The 17,549-nt window shown below is 33.3% G+C and overlaps 2 protein-coding genes across 4 annotated transcripts; one reads left to right on the plus strand and one right to left on the minus strand.

Annotated features, from left to right (window-relative positions):
• The first annotated feature begins 1,120 nt into the window (after positions 1-1,120).
• Positions 1,121-5,939, plus strand: LOC111004617 (CHY-type/CTCHY-type/RING-type Zinc finger protein). Of its 2 annotated transcripts, none has more exons than XR_015788761.1 (12): positions 1,121-2,971; positions 3,088-3,683; positions 3,768-3,855; positions 3,951-4,010; positions 4,091-4,123; positions 4,232-4,309; positions 4,483-4,526; positions 4,644-4,684; positions 4,848-4,930; positions 5,014-5,105; positions 5,177-5,307; positions 5,466-5,939. XR_015788761.1 is itself a non-coding variant. In XM_022275692.2 (12 exons), exons 2-12 carry the CDS (start codon positions 3,502-3,504, stop codon positions 5,574-5,576), a joined length of 924 nt encoding a protein of 307 aa, XP_022131384.1. In that variant the 5' UTR covers positions 1,123-2,971; positions 3,088-3,501; the 3' UTR covers positions 5,577-5,939. The 2 variants fall into 2 exon arrangements, 1 of the variants encoding a protein (XP_022131384.1); XM_022275692.2 differs by having other exon boundaries at positions 1,123-2,971; positions 5,196-5,307.
• A 2,947-nt stretch (positions 5,940-8,886) lies between these two features.
• LOC111011322 (DUF581 family protein, putative (DUF581)) lies at positions 8,887-11,755 on the minus strand. Of its 2 annotated transcripts, none has more exons than XM_088119364.1 (3): positions 11,483-11,755; positions 9,591-10,740; positions 8,887-9,511 (listed from the first exon to the last, which is right to left on the minus strand). In XM_088119364.1, exons 2-3 carry the CDS (start codon positions 10,607-10,609, stop codon positions 9,361-9,363), a joined length of 1,170 nt encoding a protein of 389 aa, XP_087975490.1. In that variant the 5' UTR covers positions 10,610-10,740; positions 11,483-11,755; the 3' UTR covers positions 8,887-9,360. The 2 variants fall into 2 exon arrangements, with proteins under 2 accessions (XP_087975490.1, XP_087975489.1); XM_088119363.1 differs by having other exon boundaries at positions 9,591-10,728; positions 11,483-11,754.
• Positions 11,756-17,549: the final 5,794 nt, after the last annotated feature.

Raw genomic sequence — 17,549 nt, forward strand, 5'->3', positions numbered from 1 at the left:
GAATATTTTTTTAGAAATTGCAAACTTCAAATGTATTTTTGTAATTTAACTTTTATGACGTGGTTGAATACTCAACTTTCTTTTTTCCATTAAAATCATAAAATGAAAATTATAAAGAAATTTCACGAATCTAGAAAATTTATACTATAAGCTTCTTCTTTTTAAAATATAAAGTAAAATAAACCTTTTTGATATAGTTACATATTTATCTGTTGTACAGTACGTCAGTACCCGAAAAAAAAAAGATACAATTTATTAAAAACGGAATAGATATTTATTTTATATAATTTATATATTCATCTTGGGTTTTACCATTTCTATAATTGCATGTCAAAATCATACATTTTTCAGGACCATCAGAATCTTTGAGAAAACATGGCTTTTGTTCTTTACAGCTAGAAGTTTTTGGTCCAAAAGAAATTACAGCTATAAAATTTGGTCCTAAAAGAAAATACAGCTAGAAAATCTAAAAAGGGCAAAATATTATTATTAAAAAAGTTGATTAAAATATTATTTTGATCTTATATTTTCAAAGGTTGGTTTATTTTAGTCTCTATATTCTTAAAGTATTCATTTGGTCCTTTTACTTTTAGCTTTAATTTCTTTTAGTCCCTGTACTTTTAAACAATGTTTGTTTTGGTCTCTATAGTTTTAAAAAGTGTCCATTTTGATTTCTATTAAAAAATTTTAATACAAATTCTACACATAACGAAAATTATTTAATATAAAGTTGTCGTTACATTGTAAGAAATATATTGAGTTTAGTTTCATATTGAAATTGTAAGGTAAAAATGAGATTAAAAAAATTAAAGAACCAAAATAATCTTTTCTTTTTTTTTAAAGTATAAGAAGTACGATAAACATTTTAAAAATAGAGTACTAAAATGATCATAATTGAAAATAAAATAAAAATGAACATTGAGCAAAAAAAACAAAAATCAATAAAAGTTGCACTATTGGAGATATTTCGAAATGTCAGGGGTAGCAGGGTAATTTCATTCAGCGATAGCGACACTGGAAACTCCCCTCGTATCGCTTTCGTTCATTGAGAGACGCGAGTTGCGAAGCCTCTGGAAGCCGCGCTCTCCCCTTTGCTATAAATACCGATCCGATTCGAATTGTACCTCACACCTTCTGATTCTTGTTCTTCTCTCTCAATCTCAGCGAGTTTCACAGTTGATCGGAGCTCCGATTTCAGATTCCGGTTGGCCGCCGCGAGCTTGTGTATTCGCTGATTGAACGAAGTTCGTTTTTCTATTAAGACAGTTTTCTGTAGCTCGTAATTCTTGTCTGCTAATCATCTTCTTGTGGTGGTATGGTTTGGATCCTCGTTTGATTATGTTTTGTTTTCTTAGGCAATGTAATGAGCATTTGCCTTTGGCCTGAATTTTTTTAATTGGAAAAGAAAAGGGATTTGGGATCTTATACCTTCTGGTTTAGTTCAACTTTTTGTGAGTGGTTCGGTCCTGTTCTTGTTCCCTCTGCAACTACAATTGTGGAGGTATAAGGTCTCGAATTTTCTGTGTTCTGTTCCTTGCGATTATTGTCGTTGAAACTCTTGTTGTATGTTTCTTTTTGGTGCGAGCGAAATTAATTCAAATGATACTTCGGGATGGGTCTGGGCAATGTTGGTTCCTGATGCTTTTTTTTTTTCCTTGTCTGGTGTTATGTTTTGATGATGTATCTTGATTTATCTATCGATCATGGTTTTGATGTCTTGAAATGGAGTGTTATATGATTTTATGAGTGGGAATGTGAATGACTGAATACTAACCATCCCACCCCACACGATGCTAACACTCGTGAACCAGGGAAGTGAAATTAGATCAGAGTAGTTTTAATTGTGACTTCCAGACTTCACCCTGACCCCATTATTGGCTTATTCCGCGCTTTAAATTAAGCATTGAACATGAAAAATGGCGATTTTTGTTACAGAATCGTTTTAAATGCACGGGCTGATGGCCAAAACTAAGCAACAAGTTGTGGTATTTTTATTTGGATGTTCTTTACCAAATATTCGGGATTCTCTGGCTTTCTCTAACTAACTAGGTCGCTGGTGATACCTGCTAGAAACCTTTCCCACTTCCATAGTACTAGATACCTCTGCTCGGCGAGTGATTTTATTTTTTAAATTTAATTATGAGGAGTAGTGGGGAGCTGGGATGGTAGCCAGTGTCGTAGATGTTCTTCAGCTTTCTGCATTAGACTTGGAACAGTTTCAATTACCAATTACAAATAAATTTTAGATATCTGCTTCTGGGTGGTCTTGGATGTTGGATTTTTGCCTGCGATCTTCAACAAGCCTTGATGTTGGACTATGAGCAGTAGTTTGAAGTTCTGGACGTGTTTTTGCTTCTTCAACGTGTTCCAGATGGCCTTGACTATTTTGAGGCTCTCGGTGACCATAAGATTTCTACGTGGTTCCCTGATAGCGAGCATGTGAGACCTGTAGGTGCAGATACGTGGGCATTATATTTATTTAACTGGATGTCCTTGGTTACATCACCCATTCCTCTGATTGTAGGATCGGCTACACAGATTGAGACGTTCACCCTAAGATTTCATATCCTTACATCTAGTATATAATTATTGAAGTGAATCAAATTGCTGATGCACTCTCAACTATCTCTTTGATACACAATAGTTGTTTCTGCCCTCATTTTGTCGATCATCTTTCTAATGAACCTCTGGTTTCCCTCCTGCACCTTGCCCTCTGAAACAAGATTCAGTAAGTAAGAAGTTGTCGGCCACCTTCAAGAAGAGTTATAAATTCAATTTTGCCAATCTGGGAAAATGGTTATCTTCTTTTTGGTTGTTTGGCTCTCAGTATCTATTATGGTAATGAAGAAACCGGCTGAATGCAAAATAGCAGTGTATTTGATGAAGGAAAGCCTGTAGGCTATCAGACAGAAAATAATAGATGGGTAAGTTGGGTTCTTGAAGGAAACTGAATGCGGAGTTGCAATTTGAGGTAGGCTTGTCCTTTTGGACAATTAAACCAGTAGATGTATTTAATGTTTCACCTTTTTTTTTTTTTTGATATTCGTTGGAACACATTTGATTGGGTATGTGTTGCTCTTACAATAGGTTGATGCATCTACTGATTGACCCTGTTTAGTGGGATTTTCATCCGGAGTCTTCAACAAAGCAAGTGATCATGATGTGCAATTGGTCACTATTCAAAGCTGGAGGCTCTGGAGTTCCCCAGTGCTGCCTTGTAGTTATTATATGGGTCTGCTATAACTGTTCTTTTTTGGATGAACTCTCCTCTTGGAGTTATGATGATTGGAGCTGTACAACCTTTCTTGGATTATTTGTTGCTGATGTGATGTGGTCTGCAGCAGTATAGAAGAAAACCAACAGTGTCATGGCCTGTTTGACGGGTGATTAACATGCCTTTTGCTGGCTTTAGGATGTTTGCTAAAATCCTTCCTATATGCAGGTGCTTTAAGCTTGTTTCCAGATTCAACATTGTGTTGCATTGGAGGATACTATTTTTCCATGGCAGAGGTTGCAACTTATTCCAAGCCTCAACAAATTGGGACAGAAGAAAATCAACATATGACATGCAGGGGAAAGGAGATAAGAACCATGTACACGGAGCAGTTAGATTCTCAGTATTTGACTTTTGAGAAATCAAATGACCCCAAGGAATTGTTGGAGATGGGACATATGCAATATGGGTAAAGTCCATTAAAATTTGCCTTACAACTCTGTTTCAATTTCTGCTTATTTATATGCTAAACATAGAACATGTCATTTTGCAGATGTGCACATTATAGGCGAAGGTGCCGCATCAGAGCTCCTTGTTGTAATGAGATCTTTGATTGTCGTCATTGCCATAACGAAATAAAGGCAAGAAACTTCATTTTGAGCTGGATTATAGAATGTTTATGCTTCTGAGCATCATATACTGATTTTATAACCTTTTTTTCAATGCCCTCTTGCAGAATAGTATTTGTGTTGATCAGAAAGAAAGGCATGAGATCCCACGCCATGACGTCAATCAGGTAAATTTTTACCCCCTGGTTACTTATCCCACCTCGTTATACCTCTTCCATGCATATTTACCTATTCTTGTTTTTCTCAGGTTATATGCTCACTTTGTGGAACTGAACAGGAGGTGGGTGTTTACTGTTTGATCTTATACTACAATTTCGTAAAGATGATTAGTAATTCTCATACTCATGAGCTTCTAGGTTCTCATTTTTCTTGGTTGCTGATCTGACAGGTTCGACAAGAATGTATAAACTGTGGTGTGTGTTTCGGGAAATATTTCTGTGAGACATGCAAGCTGTTTGATGACGATGTGAGTGCATTATACGAATGAATTCTCGTCTCATTTTTTATGCACTATCAATATAGCCAACTTTCTTCAGCAGCAACTTGGCTTTATTTGATTCCATCTTATACTTATTTTGGTTTTATGAATCTTTGATTACTAGCTAGTGTTTTAATTACTCCTCGTTTTGTTTATTGCAGACATCTAAGAAGCAGTATCATTGTAATGGCTGTGGAATTTGTAGGTATGATCCTAATCCAGTTACCTATCTCGAAGATTATTGCTCTGTTTCAGATTTTTACAAGAGAACTAAAAACTCTATTCCTTTGCTTACTTGATGGTATTTTGAATGTTTTGACAGGATTGGGGGGCGTGAGAACTTCTTCCACTGCCATAAGTGTGGTAAGTCATCACCGCTGAACCTAAAAGCTTAAACTGATTGGTTATAACGAATTTAACCATTTATCAACGCTTTAATTGTCTTACATGATTATCTGAATTCTTCCTGCTAATAGTTTAGTCACAGTTGTCATAATGGCTGATTTTTGTATTTGTTGTAATGAAGGTTGCTGCTATTCAAATGTTATAAAAAATAGTCACCCCTGCATTGAAGGAGCAATGCACCATGACTGTCCTGTTTGCTTTGAGGTATGCCACCCAAGCTTTTCCCCTTATATCCCTTGGATTATTTTCTATCTTGATACATCTTAACAAAATGGCTTGGCTTGCAGTATCTATTCGATTCTACAAACGATGTTACCGTCATGCCATGTGGACACACTATCCATCAAAATTGCTTGAAGGAGATGAGAGATCACTTTCAGTAAGTGTTCAGCAAACTTTCTTTGCCCCTATATAAAAGAGAGTAAATATATCATAACTTATCAGTTTAAGCTTTAAATTTCGTTCTCAGATATGCTTGCCCCCTCTGCTCCAAGTCTGTTTGTGATATGTCTAAGGTGTGGGAAAAATATGACATGGAAATTGCAGCTACTCCAATTCCAGAACCATACCAAAATAAAATGGTATAGCTCCCTACTTTCACTTTCTTTTACTCGTTAGTGTTTTTCTAATGAGCTAACGAGGCTAAAGGAGACAAATATATCATAACCTATCAGTTTAAGCTTTTAGTTTTAGCTACTGTTGTTATAACCTAACTTAAAAACTTTTACATCCAACCCAGGTTTGGATTCTCTGCAACGACTGCGGTAAGACGTCGAAGGTGCAGTATCATATTGTGGCTCAGAAGTGCTTAAACTGCAAATCCTACAACACCAGACAGACCAGAGGCTAAGTATGTGGATATGGAGGCCACATCCCAACATCCTGCAGCTCTGAAATGCTTCCATCTGGCTATTCAAGCTCCATTTCCAGCTGTGACTTTTTCAGAAGAGCCACACTCGTCATTGTCGAGCGATGGGAACAACATGGTTCTGCAGCGTCCTTCACTCGGGGAAAGACGATATCATGTCACTTTCACTTGATCGCGCATTTTTTCTGTTCTTTGTTTGGTTGATATTTTGTATTCTATTTCTACCTCTATCATTATATTTGTTGGTGCCTGTATTTGTTGTATTTGTCCCCTCGCTTAGAAGACAACTTTGTATTGTAAACAAGGGCAGTAAATTGCATTGCATTGCATTTGATTTGGTCTTCAGGTTGCCTTCCCATAATGTCTCTCAACAAACTTCTTAAAACGACCAATTCAATTCAGCTCAAAAAAAGTATATACATATACACAAGTGATTCATAAGTTTAAACAAAAACATCAACTTAAACCATTTTTAGGTTAAATTTATATTAGGTTTGTGCTTAGTTTCCATGTTTTATATGCTTTTTCTTATTTTTAACTCAAAATTAGCAAACTAACCAATAAGATAAATAAACAATTTATTAGGGCAATTCATGAGATTTAGACTAAATTGAAAATTTTTAAATTGGATCAAATTCACCCAAACAAGTTTGTAACTTGAGTTAATTTTTAATAAAAGTTTATTAGAAACAAAAGATTCAAATAAAAATATATACTCAAAAGATCTAGTTGAAGAAATTCATCCAAGTTCAATACTCAAGATTCAATTTGGGCCATGAGTTTACCTTTTTAAGGTTGAACCACTATTAATCTTTGGGCTTGTGTTTTGATGCTAATAGACTCGAGGATAATCTAGATGCAATTGCCCATTTTTTGTCGGTTGACGAACCAATGAGAAATTTTTTGCAAAATTATAAACCTCCTAATTTTGATGGGAGTAATATTTAAGTACTTGAAATATACAAAAATTATTAAATTTTTGACACAGAGAAATATAGAAAAAATATTTTTTCTAACTGTCAAATTTTTATTCATCGTCAATAAAAAGATGGGTACTGACCCACTAGTACTTTGGGTAATTTTTTTTCTTTTAATTGATGACATTGTATAAAAATAAATAAATAGGAAAAAGGGGGGAGTGTTGTTTATGTGAAGAAAGTTGGAATTGTTTGGAGGCAATGATGGAATCACATGGAAAATGGAAGGGGCAGCAGCTGTGAAAGCCATCAATCTTTATTTGGAAAAAAGGGGACCAAATAAACAAAGCCTGACCATGTCACTTTCTTCACTTTTTTTGTTTTTTTTTTTCTTTTTAAGTTTAAAATTTTGATGTTGCCACTCCACAAACCAACTTATTCTCCTTATTTTCTTCACACATTTAAAAGTTTTCGCTTCATCCACTTTTGCTTTTGAACCTTCAAGTAAGGATCGGAAGTTCTAACATTTGGTTTGTGATTCGAAAACAAAACGAAGCATACGAAATTGTCACTTTTTTGGTGCGGAATATTTTCAGTTAAGATTCATGTAAGAAACTTGTAAGATTATAATATGATAGGTAGGTAGTCATTGGTAAAATTTAAATTTATATCCCTTATATATATACTTTACTTTTTTGTTTGCCTCGATGACCGTTAGACCAGTTATAATGATCATGTTAGGAATATATCAAAAAATCCAATTTAACCTGATGTATTTATTCAAACATTTTTACAAGTTTCGAGGTGGAGTGGTAACATAACATATCAAAAGGCATCAAACAATTTTTTTAGTTCATGAGTTGTAGGGTGAATGATCAATTTATCAATCCATGATACGTTTATATACGTCTTATTTACGAAATTATACATGCGATTCTTCTCTTAATTAATATTATGCAAGCCTACAAAGCAAGAAAAGTGAGATAGTTTTTGGATTTATTGACTATTTGATATTTTAAAAAAGTGAATAAAACAATCATGAAAAGCCTATAATATATGCTTGAGAGTTTTATATTGAAGGAATAATTTTAGAGATTATTTGCAGTAATTAAAAAAAGGACCTCATAAATAAAATATTGAGAGGGAGAAAGAGAATAAAAAATAAATTAAAAAAAAAAAAACCCATATGCCAAGAAGAAGAAAAATCCAAAATATGCAGCATGGAGAGGGGAAAAAAGTGGTTTCGTTTCATTTTCATCATCTTTCTCACCTTACAAAAGGGAATGGCAAAAATCAAACAACAAAAAGAAAAAGCATAGAGAAAACAAATTGTAACATAGAAAGCATCACAGAAAGAGACAATACTACCAAAAAGAAAATATGAAAAAGAAACATAACCGAAATCTATATACAACTCCATGGTATAATCGAGTGCTAATTTGAGTGAGTTTGAAATGACTTTTGAAACGAGTGTTTTTAGACGAAATACTTCTTTTATATTTATACTTAAGGAGGCTGGTGCCCGTTGGGAATATGATCAAAGTCCAATATTGATTAGATAAGGAAAAGATCACGAGTATTAAAGTGAGAGACGAGACATTCTTAGTGAAACCAAAAGTAAAGTCAAAACTTATATGTGGACAATATATTTTGCCTTTTCAATTATCTAACTTCTTATCTGATTCGTTTTTTACTGCAACTAAAACATCACCTGAAGTACGGTAAGTTTAAGATTTCTAAAGATTCATTTAAATTCTAGGCTAAAATAATTTTTTAAAAAAAGAAAGACTGCTGTAGCAAAAATAATATTTATAAGGTTAACTTTTAAAAAAAATAGTTAAAAATAAGGTAAAATAGTTATCAAAACAATATAAAACCTAACATCTTAAAATTTTAGCTTTACTAATATATAATGGAAAAAAAAAGCAAGTTTGGAAATATGAATTTCTTTTATATAGTTTAAAAGTGGTTTTTTTTTTTGGGGGGTTAACATTATATTTTATCACTTTTATAATATTTGGTTTTCAATAAAATTTTAAGGGGAAAAAATACTATTTTGGTCGGTCACCTTGGTCCTATATTTCAAAATCGTGCACTTTTGATTCCTCAATTTTCAAAACAGGCTTAAATAGTCTCGTCCCTCAACTAACGCTTCTTTAGGTATCTCAATGATATTTTTCTATTCGAATATGCACATTAGCCTCAGCCATCTTGACATGATATAACAAATGATATTTTCCATTCGAATATGCCACATTAGTCTCAATCAATCATATTTTTCGTGAGATACCTAACCGAAGCGTTAGTTGAGGAACCACTTAAACATATTCCGAAAATTAAGAGACAACAAAATGAACCATTTTGAAACATAAGAATCAAAGTGAACTCAGGGATAAAAAGGTACTTTTCATCCTCCAAAATGAATCATATTCCAATTTGCCCCTCAAAGATTGTTAAATCATCTTGGTTCAGTCTTTCCAGTATATAATATCTGGCCATTAAAAAGATACAAGCCAGCAAAATTAGAAGATGGGGAGCCATAGAAGCAGGCTTCTACCCTTTTCCACATGATCATCTCTTCTACAATGCATATTATCTAAACTTTGACATTAAAAACTGCCAAATTTTATGGGAACTTCAAAAGGAAAAAGAAAAAAAAAACAGACAAGTCTGGTAAGTTCATCTCCACTCAGACCCTGATAGTGAAATGCAAATCAAACAAATGCATCATCAATGTACAGAGGATCATCCATGGCTGCCCAAAGAACAGCTCTTCTGTTAACAGACGACCGCGCAGCATTTGCTTCTGCAATTTCGCCCATGGCTGTGGAGGAGTCCAACCTCTTTATTCAGCGGCAATGGCGCCAAGTTTCGAACTCTACTTTGCCATCTCGGGGTGTTGAAGAATGTGTAAGATTTTCACAGACAGATTTCTCTAGTTCTTCTTCGATCATGATCTCCCGATAGCGGCAATCAGAGCTGCAAAACGCCTTCTCCCCCCTGCAAAATTTTATTAGTGTGTTCAGTTTGAAACACTCAACAATATCTCAAGCAACTGCAAAACGTGTTTGTGGCAAACCTGTAGATGTAAATGTCTTTCCCATTTTCAAGTTTCTTGTTACAAAAGTAACAAAAACTCAGAAAATCACTTGGTTGATGTGAGAAAGGGATGTCCAAGCTGCTTCTAACTGACAGAGGAGATCCTATTTCTATTTCATTCACCTCATTCTTGTTCAAGTTGCTCATTAAATCACTAGAGTGACATTCTAAAATACAGTCACCAAAAATGTGGGTGGTTTTTGGATTGGCACCATGGGATATTACACAAGTATAATCCTCGGAGAGTTCGATTTCGCTTGCAGAAAGAGACCCCACGATCTCAGGAACAGGCGGTGCTACAGATGCTGGGATTGAACTATCTGCAGGCAAAATTTTGTCCCGAGGCTCCAAATCACCATTGGTTGTCACTTTCTTCACAAATGGATTTGTAGAATGGAGTAAACTACACCCTTTTACACCATATGATGCTGAAATAAACCGGGGCGAGTCCAGTGAACATGCCCCGATTTTCTTTAAAGGCTTGGATTCCAATGGTTCTCCAATCTCAAAGAAAACCTCCGAGCTCCCACTGCATGGTGATTTGAACTGCACTTGGGGGAAGATCGGACAAGTTTTAGGTAAAGATCTAGGACCTGCCTGAGGAAAAACTGTGTCAATTTGAAGATTCGGGGTCGGACTCTTTGTTCTAACTTGAGGTCCAAAAATGATGTTCTTACTCTCTGATGATCCAATATCTTTACCAGATAACTTATTATCATCATCAAGAGAATCAACAATCCCTAATCCTACTTTACTACAATCCCAACTCCTTCTATGCCCATCATGGGATGATTTAGGGGATCCCACAGAGTTGCTTAGATTTGAAAACACCCTAAGCTCTAGAGGAGAGGTGGGACTCTTGACTGAATCAGAATCTGAAGGAACTTTGAAATTTAAGCCAACAAACAGACCAGGGGCACTGAAAAAGGAGCTGCTTTTGGATTTGTGCCCCAACACAGCATACTGAACTGGACACAACTCAGAACCAGAGTCAGCCATTGTTATAGCTGATCTAAAGTGGAAACTGTTCTCTCTGTGAAGCAATCTGCTCCTCTTCCTCAGCCTTTTATCTTTAAACACTGCAAATTTTTGTCTCTGGCAATGGTCAAGCTTGTTTCCTGTAAACACAGCTGAGATGCTTCAATGGAGAAGAATACGAAGGACTGATTTCTTTCATGAAAGTTAACTAAACTCCAACGAGGAACAGACAGTATGATGATGAAAGAAATTAATCACCAACAAGAAATAAAACACGAACGGTTTGGTTTGAAAATAGGTTGAAAGTATCAGCAATTGATTAGAAACAGGCTCTAAATCATTGCGAGGGAAAATGCACAATCTGATAACGAGCAGGCATGAAAAATGAAAATAGAAAGAAATCTGAGAATCAATAGGGAGAGAAGTTTCTAGAAAGTCCATTAGTCTCTTCACTCAGATGAAAAATCCGATGTCTGTTTAAAAAATGGTCAAAGTTCGGTACCAAATTAAACATGCAAACACTGAAAATCATCCAAATGAGAGCGATCTAACAGTCCTAAATCGATCAGAAAGTCCAAAAATGGAGGCAAAAACAATAAATGAACCCTCAGACTCAAACTCACACAAACGAATTGAACAATGAACATGAGAGAGAGAGAGAGAGAGAGAGAGAGAGAGAGAGAGTCGATCACTCGATCACTCGATCCCTCGATCCCTCAATCCCTCGATCCCCTCCACTACAACTCAAATGATCGCTGAAAAATCATTACAAAATAGAGCAAGAACAACAAAAACACTCCCAAGAAAAATGCATCAGTAGAACAATCACAGAAAAATGAGCAAAAAAACAAAAAAAAAACGACGCCATTGAAGAATGAAACGCAGAGCTCTCACCTCAACGCCTCCGCAGCGGAAGAAGATTTTTTGCGAAGGAAAAAAAAAACCCAAAATCCAGAAGAAGAAGAAGAAGAAGAAATTATAAATATGAGTGGGTGAAACTGAGACTTGATCAGCAATCCGTCTCTTCTCTGTGAAATGCCTCAAAATCAGCGAAGGCAGTGAGCTTGTGAAATACTCTTCCTCACCCTCAGCTCAGTCACACCCCAATTCTCTCTCTACAAATACAGTGCCATTTTGCAGTCTATGCCAATTGCCACTTTAAATTTGCCCACAGAATTGTGTTGGATGTATTATTTACCAACACGGTCCACTCTTTTTTTTTCTTTTCTCTTTTTCCCTTTTTCTTTTCTTTCTTAAAAAAAAAAAAAACTACTCACCAACACATTAGTCCATCTCGGCTCCTACCGAGTATCTGTTGTGACGGTTGAGTTCTATTATTGATGTGTTACGAAATAATTTTATTTTAAATTAATATGGTGATTTTGGAAAATTAATTATACTTATTTTTTTTCAAACACTCATTCTACCCGCACTCTAAAAACACCCTATATTTAATAGATTGGTTGATTTCAATTGATCAGATTATAGTAACTAAAGTGGACTAAATTGTTATAGGGATCAAGTGTATTTTTTAACTTAAATTCTTTTAGCTAATAACAATTTGACATTTTAGAAAGTCAGCAGCTCTCCGTTAATCACTATTAATCAGTATGGAAAAATTATGAGAGTGTGTATTATTTCTATTTGCAATTTGACGTAATCGAATTATAGATTATTTTATTCTTTAGACACTACATCACTCTTAAATGGCATTTGATTTCAACAATGAATTGAAGTAGTATGAAAATTGTAGCACTATAAACTTTTTCGACCATTGTGTTTTGACGGGTATTTTTCTTAGTTTTAAATTAAACTTTTGTATATACATTTTTTAGTTTTAAATTATTAGTCTTTTGTAGTTAAATTATCCTATATTAACAAAAGTCCAAATCAAGAGTTTAGAACTTTATAAAAATGAAGATTTTGAAAAATCATGTTAAAAATAAATAGATATTATTATTTGGTTAGATACTTGGACTTACATGTTTACTGTGTTTTGGTCTTTAAACTATCGATTTTGATTCGTTTAGCATCTAAATTTTGCCTAAACAAATTATCAGGTAAAACTTGAGGACTTAAAGTAAAATATTTATAAATTGCAGGATTAATATTGAATAATTGAAAGTTTTAAGGGTGAAAATGAAATAAATATAACTTTTTTTTTCCGGTTGGTTCCCTAAACCACCATGACGTTCACCTCTTTTTTCTTTTTTTTTTTGAATTTTTTTATTCTGCATTTTTCTTCCCTTTAAAAGATATTATATTTGCACTTTTGGTAAACTGTGGTAGAGAATGTGGAGAGGACGAAACATCCATTTTAGTAAGGTACTAAACTGTGTCATTGCCTTTTTTTGCTCTTGACAATTTTACCCTAATTATTTACATGTTATTACAATTTTAGCCTTTTACTATTTTTCATATTCATATTAGAAATTAAAAGTATGCATTATTTAAATAATTATTTTTAAGAGTAACTATACACTTAATATAAATTGTTAGGTTGCAATAACAAATTTATAAGTCAAAATTCATTTTCTTTTTTTTTTTTTGTTCTCTTTAGGTATATATTGAGGTAGGCATTCGAACTTGCTACTTTTTAGTTGAAGATATGTGCTTTTATCGTTATACTGAATTTGACAAAGTTATTTTCTTGTTTGAATTATAATATTTTTTTAAAAAAATTCACTAATTTATAGCATAAATATGAAAGAGCTCCAACCACTTTTAAGTGAAGCAATAGAAACAAAAACGTATTTGTTGTTTATTTTTACTTTATAAATAATAAACTGTGAATAATTTGAACCTTAGTCTTTAAGAACCAATGAGTTTGTACTTGTATATTATATATACATATTAAGATTTAAGAACAACCTCGAAATTTCGAAAATAATTCCGTTAACGTCAACGGCGGTTAAATGGCGTCTATCAACCGTTAACTAATAATTATGTGGTCCATCCAGTCCCCATCAAATCAAGTTGCCACGTCACAATGTCTTAATTAACTTACTGTGACTAAAGGCTCTTCGCTCTCTCTCTCTCTGCCCTTTTAATAATTTTATAATTCACTTTTCGGAACTGCTTTGTTTGTCGTTTTGCGTGACTCAGCTTTCCTTTTATTCTCGATCCCAACCGCCTGATTTCGACACGTGGCTGTCAGGTTTGTGGACCCCACGAAATCCAACGGCTGTGAGCGCAAGATTCTCTTACTACCGGACCGGTCTTCTTCGGCCGGTTATCTGTACCGTGTGCTCTTTTTAGTTTCTTTCGTACTGTGTTGTGTTGAGTGTTCTGTAAAAAAGCTCCGTTCAAGTGGGGCCCAGCGCTCGTGTGAATCACACGTGTCAAATTACGGTAGAGCCATGGAGTTGAGCTTGTGAAAGTTTGCCTGGGAAAGAGGGAGCTCCGGAGAAAAAACAAAACCAAACTTAAAAAAAAAGAAAAATGCATTATTATTATTATTATAGAATAAAGATGGGAAATTTACCCGTTTCGGAAGGATCATTCGTTACTAATTTTGCCTTTGCAACAACTTTTTTGATTGGTAAATATAGAAAAAAAAAATGGAGGACCAATCCAAATTATAAATAAATAAATAAAAAGTATATTATACCCCTAAAATCCACTCATCTTGTAAAAGTAGGAGAAACCCTCGCATTAATATACCTAATATAAAGTATATCAATGATAATATTAGGTTTATCGGTTATAGCAGTGATATATCTAAAATGAAGTCACTAATATATTTAATGTGACTACTTCATTTTATGCATCAATACCATCGATATCTTAAAATAAAGTACATCATTGATATATTAATAGAAAACCTACGCTAATGCACTATTTAATTATTAGTAATATTAATATACTTAATATGAAATATATTTTTCATATATTTAGTGTAACTAATATATTTCATATTAACTGCACCAATTATGTTAATGACATAGTTAATATTTGATATATCAGTTATATAATTGGTGTACTCGAGACGTCAATAAGAAACATGTCATGTTACTTAAGTCAAAAATTTTAACTCGAACAATATTTATTAATGATAATATACCTAATATGTAGTATATCATTCACATATTTTGTGTGGTCGATATACTTTGTATTAGGTATATCGCTAATATACTTGATAGAATATATCAATAAAGAACACGTAATGTTACTTAAATCAAAATCTTCAACTTGAATAAAATTTATCAATGATATACCTACCATGAAGTATATCGTTCATATATTTATTGTGATTTATATATTTCGTATTAGGTATATATCAATTATATCTGTTTGGGGGAAAGAATACTCTAGACACGTGGAGAACAGCCATTGGTGCCCCAAGGTGACCATGAGTCATGCCTCAACTCGGACCGCCGAGATCACCACCACTAGCGTTGACAGATGCTAAGTATGAGGGCCGAGGTGAACCTGGCCGAGGTCCGACCTACCGGGAAGCTCGGTGGGGGCCGATGTGAGCTACTGTCAGCGGCGTGATTATCGGGTATAACCGTCGGTCCCGAGATTACCGGGTGTAACCGACGGTCCCGAGATTACCGGGTGTAACAGTCGCGAGATTAGCGGGACTACCACCCATAAGTAGAGGACTTCACTCCACGATCAGGTACGATGATTTCTGACCTCGAACTAAACTAGGAATCGACCTATACTGACTTGATCGTCAGAGTGCTCACCTTTTTGTGCAGGTCCGCCCAAGTATTCAGATCGGTCCGGAGGCCGAGTTCGAGCTGCAATCTGAAATACACTGTTGTGTATATCTTTGCATAAACAATATCAGTGACTTATATATTCATATTAGGTTTATCAATTTTCGAAAATAATGTTGACATAATCATAATAATAAAAAAATAAGTTTTGTTTTGTAAAGTTTAAAGATTTCTATATTTGTAGATATCACAAATTTGTTTTCCTTTGCTACCCATCAAAATATTTTTTTAGTTATTGTTGTTCATGTTTTAATGATATTGTTGGACGATTTGATCCTAATTCAACAAATTAAAGTATTAAAACAAAAGGACAATTTATTTAATTATTAAATAACTTTATTTGCTATTCATCCTTTTTCATTGACTTTATTTTCTATTCATCTTACCAAACAACTTCTAGACAAAGCATCGGGCCGGAATTTCTACAATATGAAAAAAAGATTAAAAATTTTGTATACAAATCTGACAAGTGTTTTGTATTTAACCCTTTTCTAAAGGTATCTAACTTCTTCAAATTTGCATTTGACCACCATTTTAGAAGCAATTTCTACAGATTAAAGTATCTGAACATGTGAATGAAAATGCTTTTAAAATAAGTAATTTTAATTAGCTCAAATAACACGATATTATAGTATAGAGATGCTTAATAATAAATTTTTTTAGTACACGTTGGAATGGAGATCGAACACATACCTCTTAGTTAGAGATATATACAAATTACCGTTGAGTTATACTTGACTAATAATAAATTACTTGAATGTTTTGTTTTCTCACGCATAAAAATGATTGTTGTGTAGCATTTGAACCAAAAACAATTTATAAATGTTTTCTTATAAAACAATTTTTTTAAGAGGAGTTTACGTTACTTCTAAATATGATGATTTTAAGTGATGAGTGCAATATCATGACACAAGCACTCTCAAATATGACTTTACAAATGTTTTCACGTGAACAGTTGATATTGAATATTTGATATTCAATCTCTCGTGATAATTAGAAAACACTTTTATTTTTCCACCCATCTGAATATGGTTTGACCGTAAGTTTGAATTGTCACTCACATATCTCACCTATTGTATTAAGAAAATCACTTTTATATTTCAAATTACTCTTTTAACACATTTATCATACTAACCATCTCTATCTACACGTTCTTCTTGTTAATTTTCCTCTCCATGCATTTTGCTACACACATTTTGTTTGTCAATTATTTCTCTCTATGCATACTCTTTTGTCACTAGTTACCTCACATGCATACTAACTCTTACCAATCACTATTTGCACACATTTATCTCATTTTAGTGAATTTTACAGTTTTAATTATTTTCATTTGGGTGATTTGGTAATTTTAACTTTTTTTTGTTCATTGCATTTGTCAACCACATCATACCAAATATCAACTCAAAATGTATTGAATAAGTACATTACTCTATTATTTATTTATTTGAATTTATCAGGAATTAGAGTTTTGAACCTTTAATGTTTAAAATATAAGTGACATTTTACCATGTCGAGTTAAGTTCATGTTGACATTGCTTTGTATTTACTTAACAATAACATTAATATATATGTTATATACAACATCAAAATTTAAGGACATAATTAACACTTCATAAAGTTGATGAATTCAATTAACACAATTAATAAAGTTTAAAGATTAAATTAATAACATAATCGTTGAAAAAAACAATGGTGGGGTAATAATAATAATAAAGTTTAAATACTATTTTGGTTTTTGTATTTGGTTAATTTTGTTCAATGTAATTTCAAAACGTTCAATTTGGTCCATGTACGTTTAACCTTTTTCATTTTAGTCATTGTGCTTTGAAAATGTCTGTTTTGGTCTTACAATTTAAAAAAGTGACCAATTTAATTCATATTTGCAATATTTTAACACAACTTTTATACACAATTGAAATTATTTAACATAGATTTATAGCTACATTTAAATAAATTTAGTGAGTGACACGTCATACAAAAATTATGATGGAAATACAAAATAGACATTTCAAAACGAAGATTTTAGAAGTACATAGACTAAAATAAAAGAAAGCTTAAAGTAACTACGCATGAAACAATATTTTAACCTAATAATTAATAAATACAAACATCATGTCAAAGTAAGTACGATTTAATGGTAATTAATTCTTATTTTTTATCAAGAGGTCGAGAGTCCCAATCTCGATTCCACACATTATACTAAAAAATAATAAAAACAAGCATATTCATAATTA

Source organism: Momordica charantia (genome assembly GCF_013281855.1).
Source record: "Momordica charantia cultivar OHB3-1 chromosome 11 unlocalized genomic scaffold, Mcharantia_2.0 BLBB01000011.1, whole genome shotgun sequence".
Classification (NCBI taxonomy): domain Eukaryota; kingdom Viridiplantae; phylum Streptophyta; class Magnoliopsida; order Cucurbitales; family Cucurbitaceae; genus Momordica; species Momordica charantia.

Bases quoted from the DNA above. Each gene is read 5' to 3' on its own strand.
- LOC111011322 (XM_088119364.1), bottom strand. From the start codon at position 10,609: ATGGCTGACTCTGGTTCTGAGTTGTGTCCAGTTCAGTATGCTGTGTTG. The intron at 9,512-9,590 runs GTTTGCCACAAA...AAAATTTTGCAG, and splicing joins AAAGACATTTACATCTACAG to GGGGGAGAAGGCGTTTTGCA.
- LOC111004617 (XM_022275692.2), top strand. From the start codon at position 3,502: ATGGCAGAGGTTGCAACTTATTCCAAGCCTCAACAAATTGGGACAGAA. The intron at 3,684-3,767 runs GTAAAGTCCATT...GTCATTTTGCAG, and splicing joins ATGGGACATATGCAATATGG to ATGTGCACATTATAGGCGAA. The intron at 4,685-4,847 runs GTAAGTCATCAC...GTTGTAATGAAG, and splicing joins CTTCCACTGCCATAAGTGTG to GTTGCTGCTATTCAAATGTT.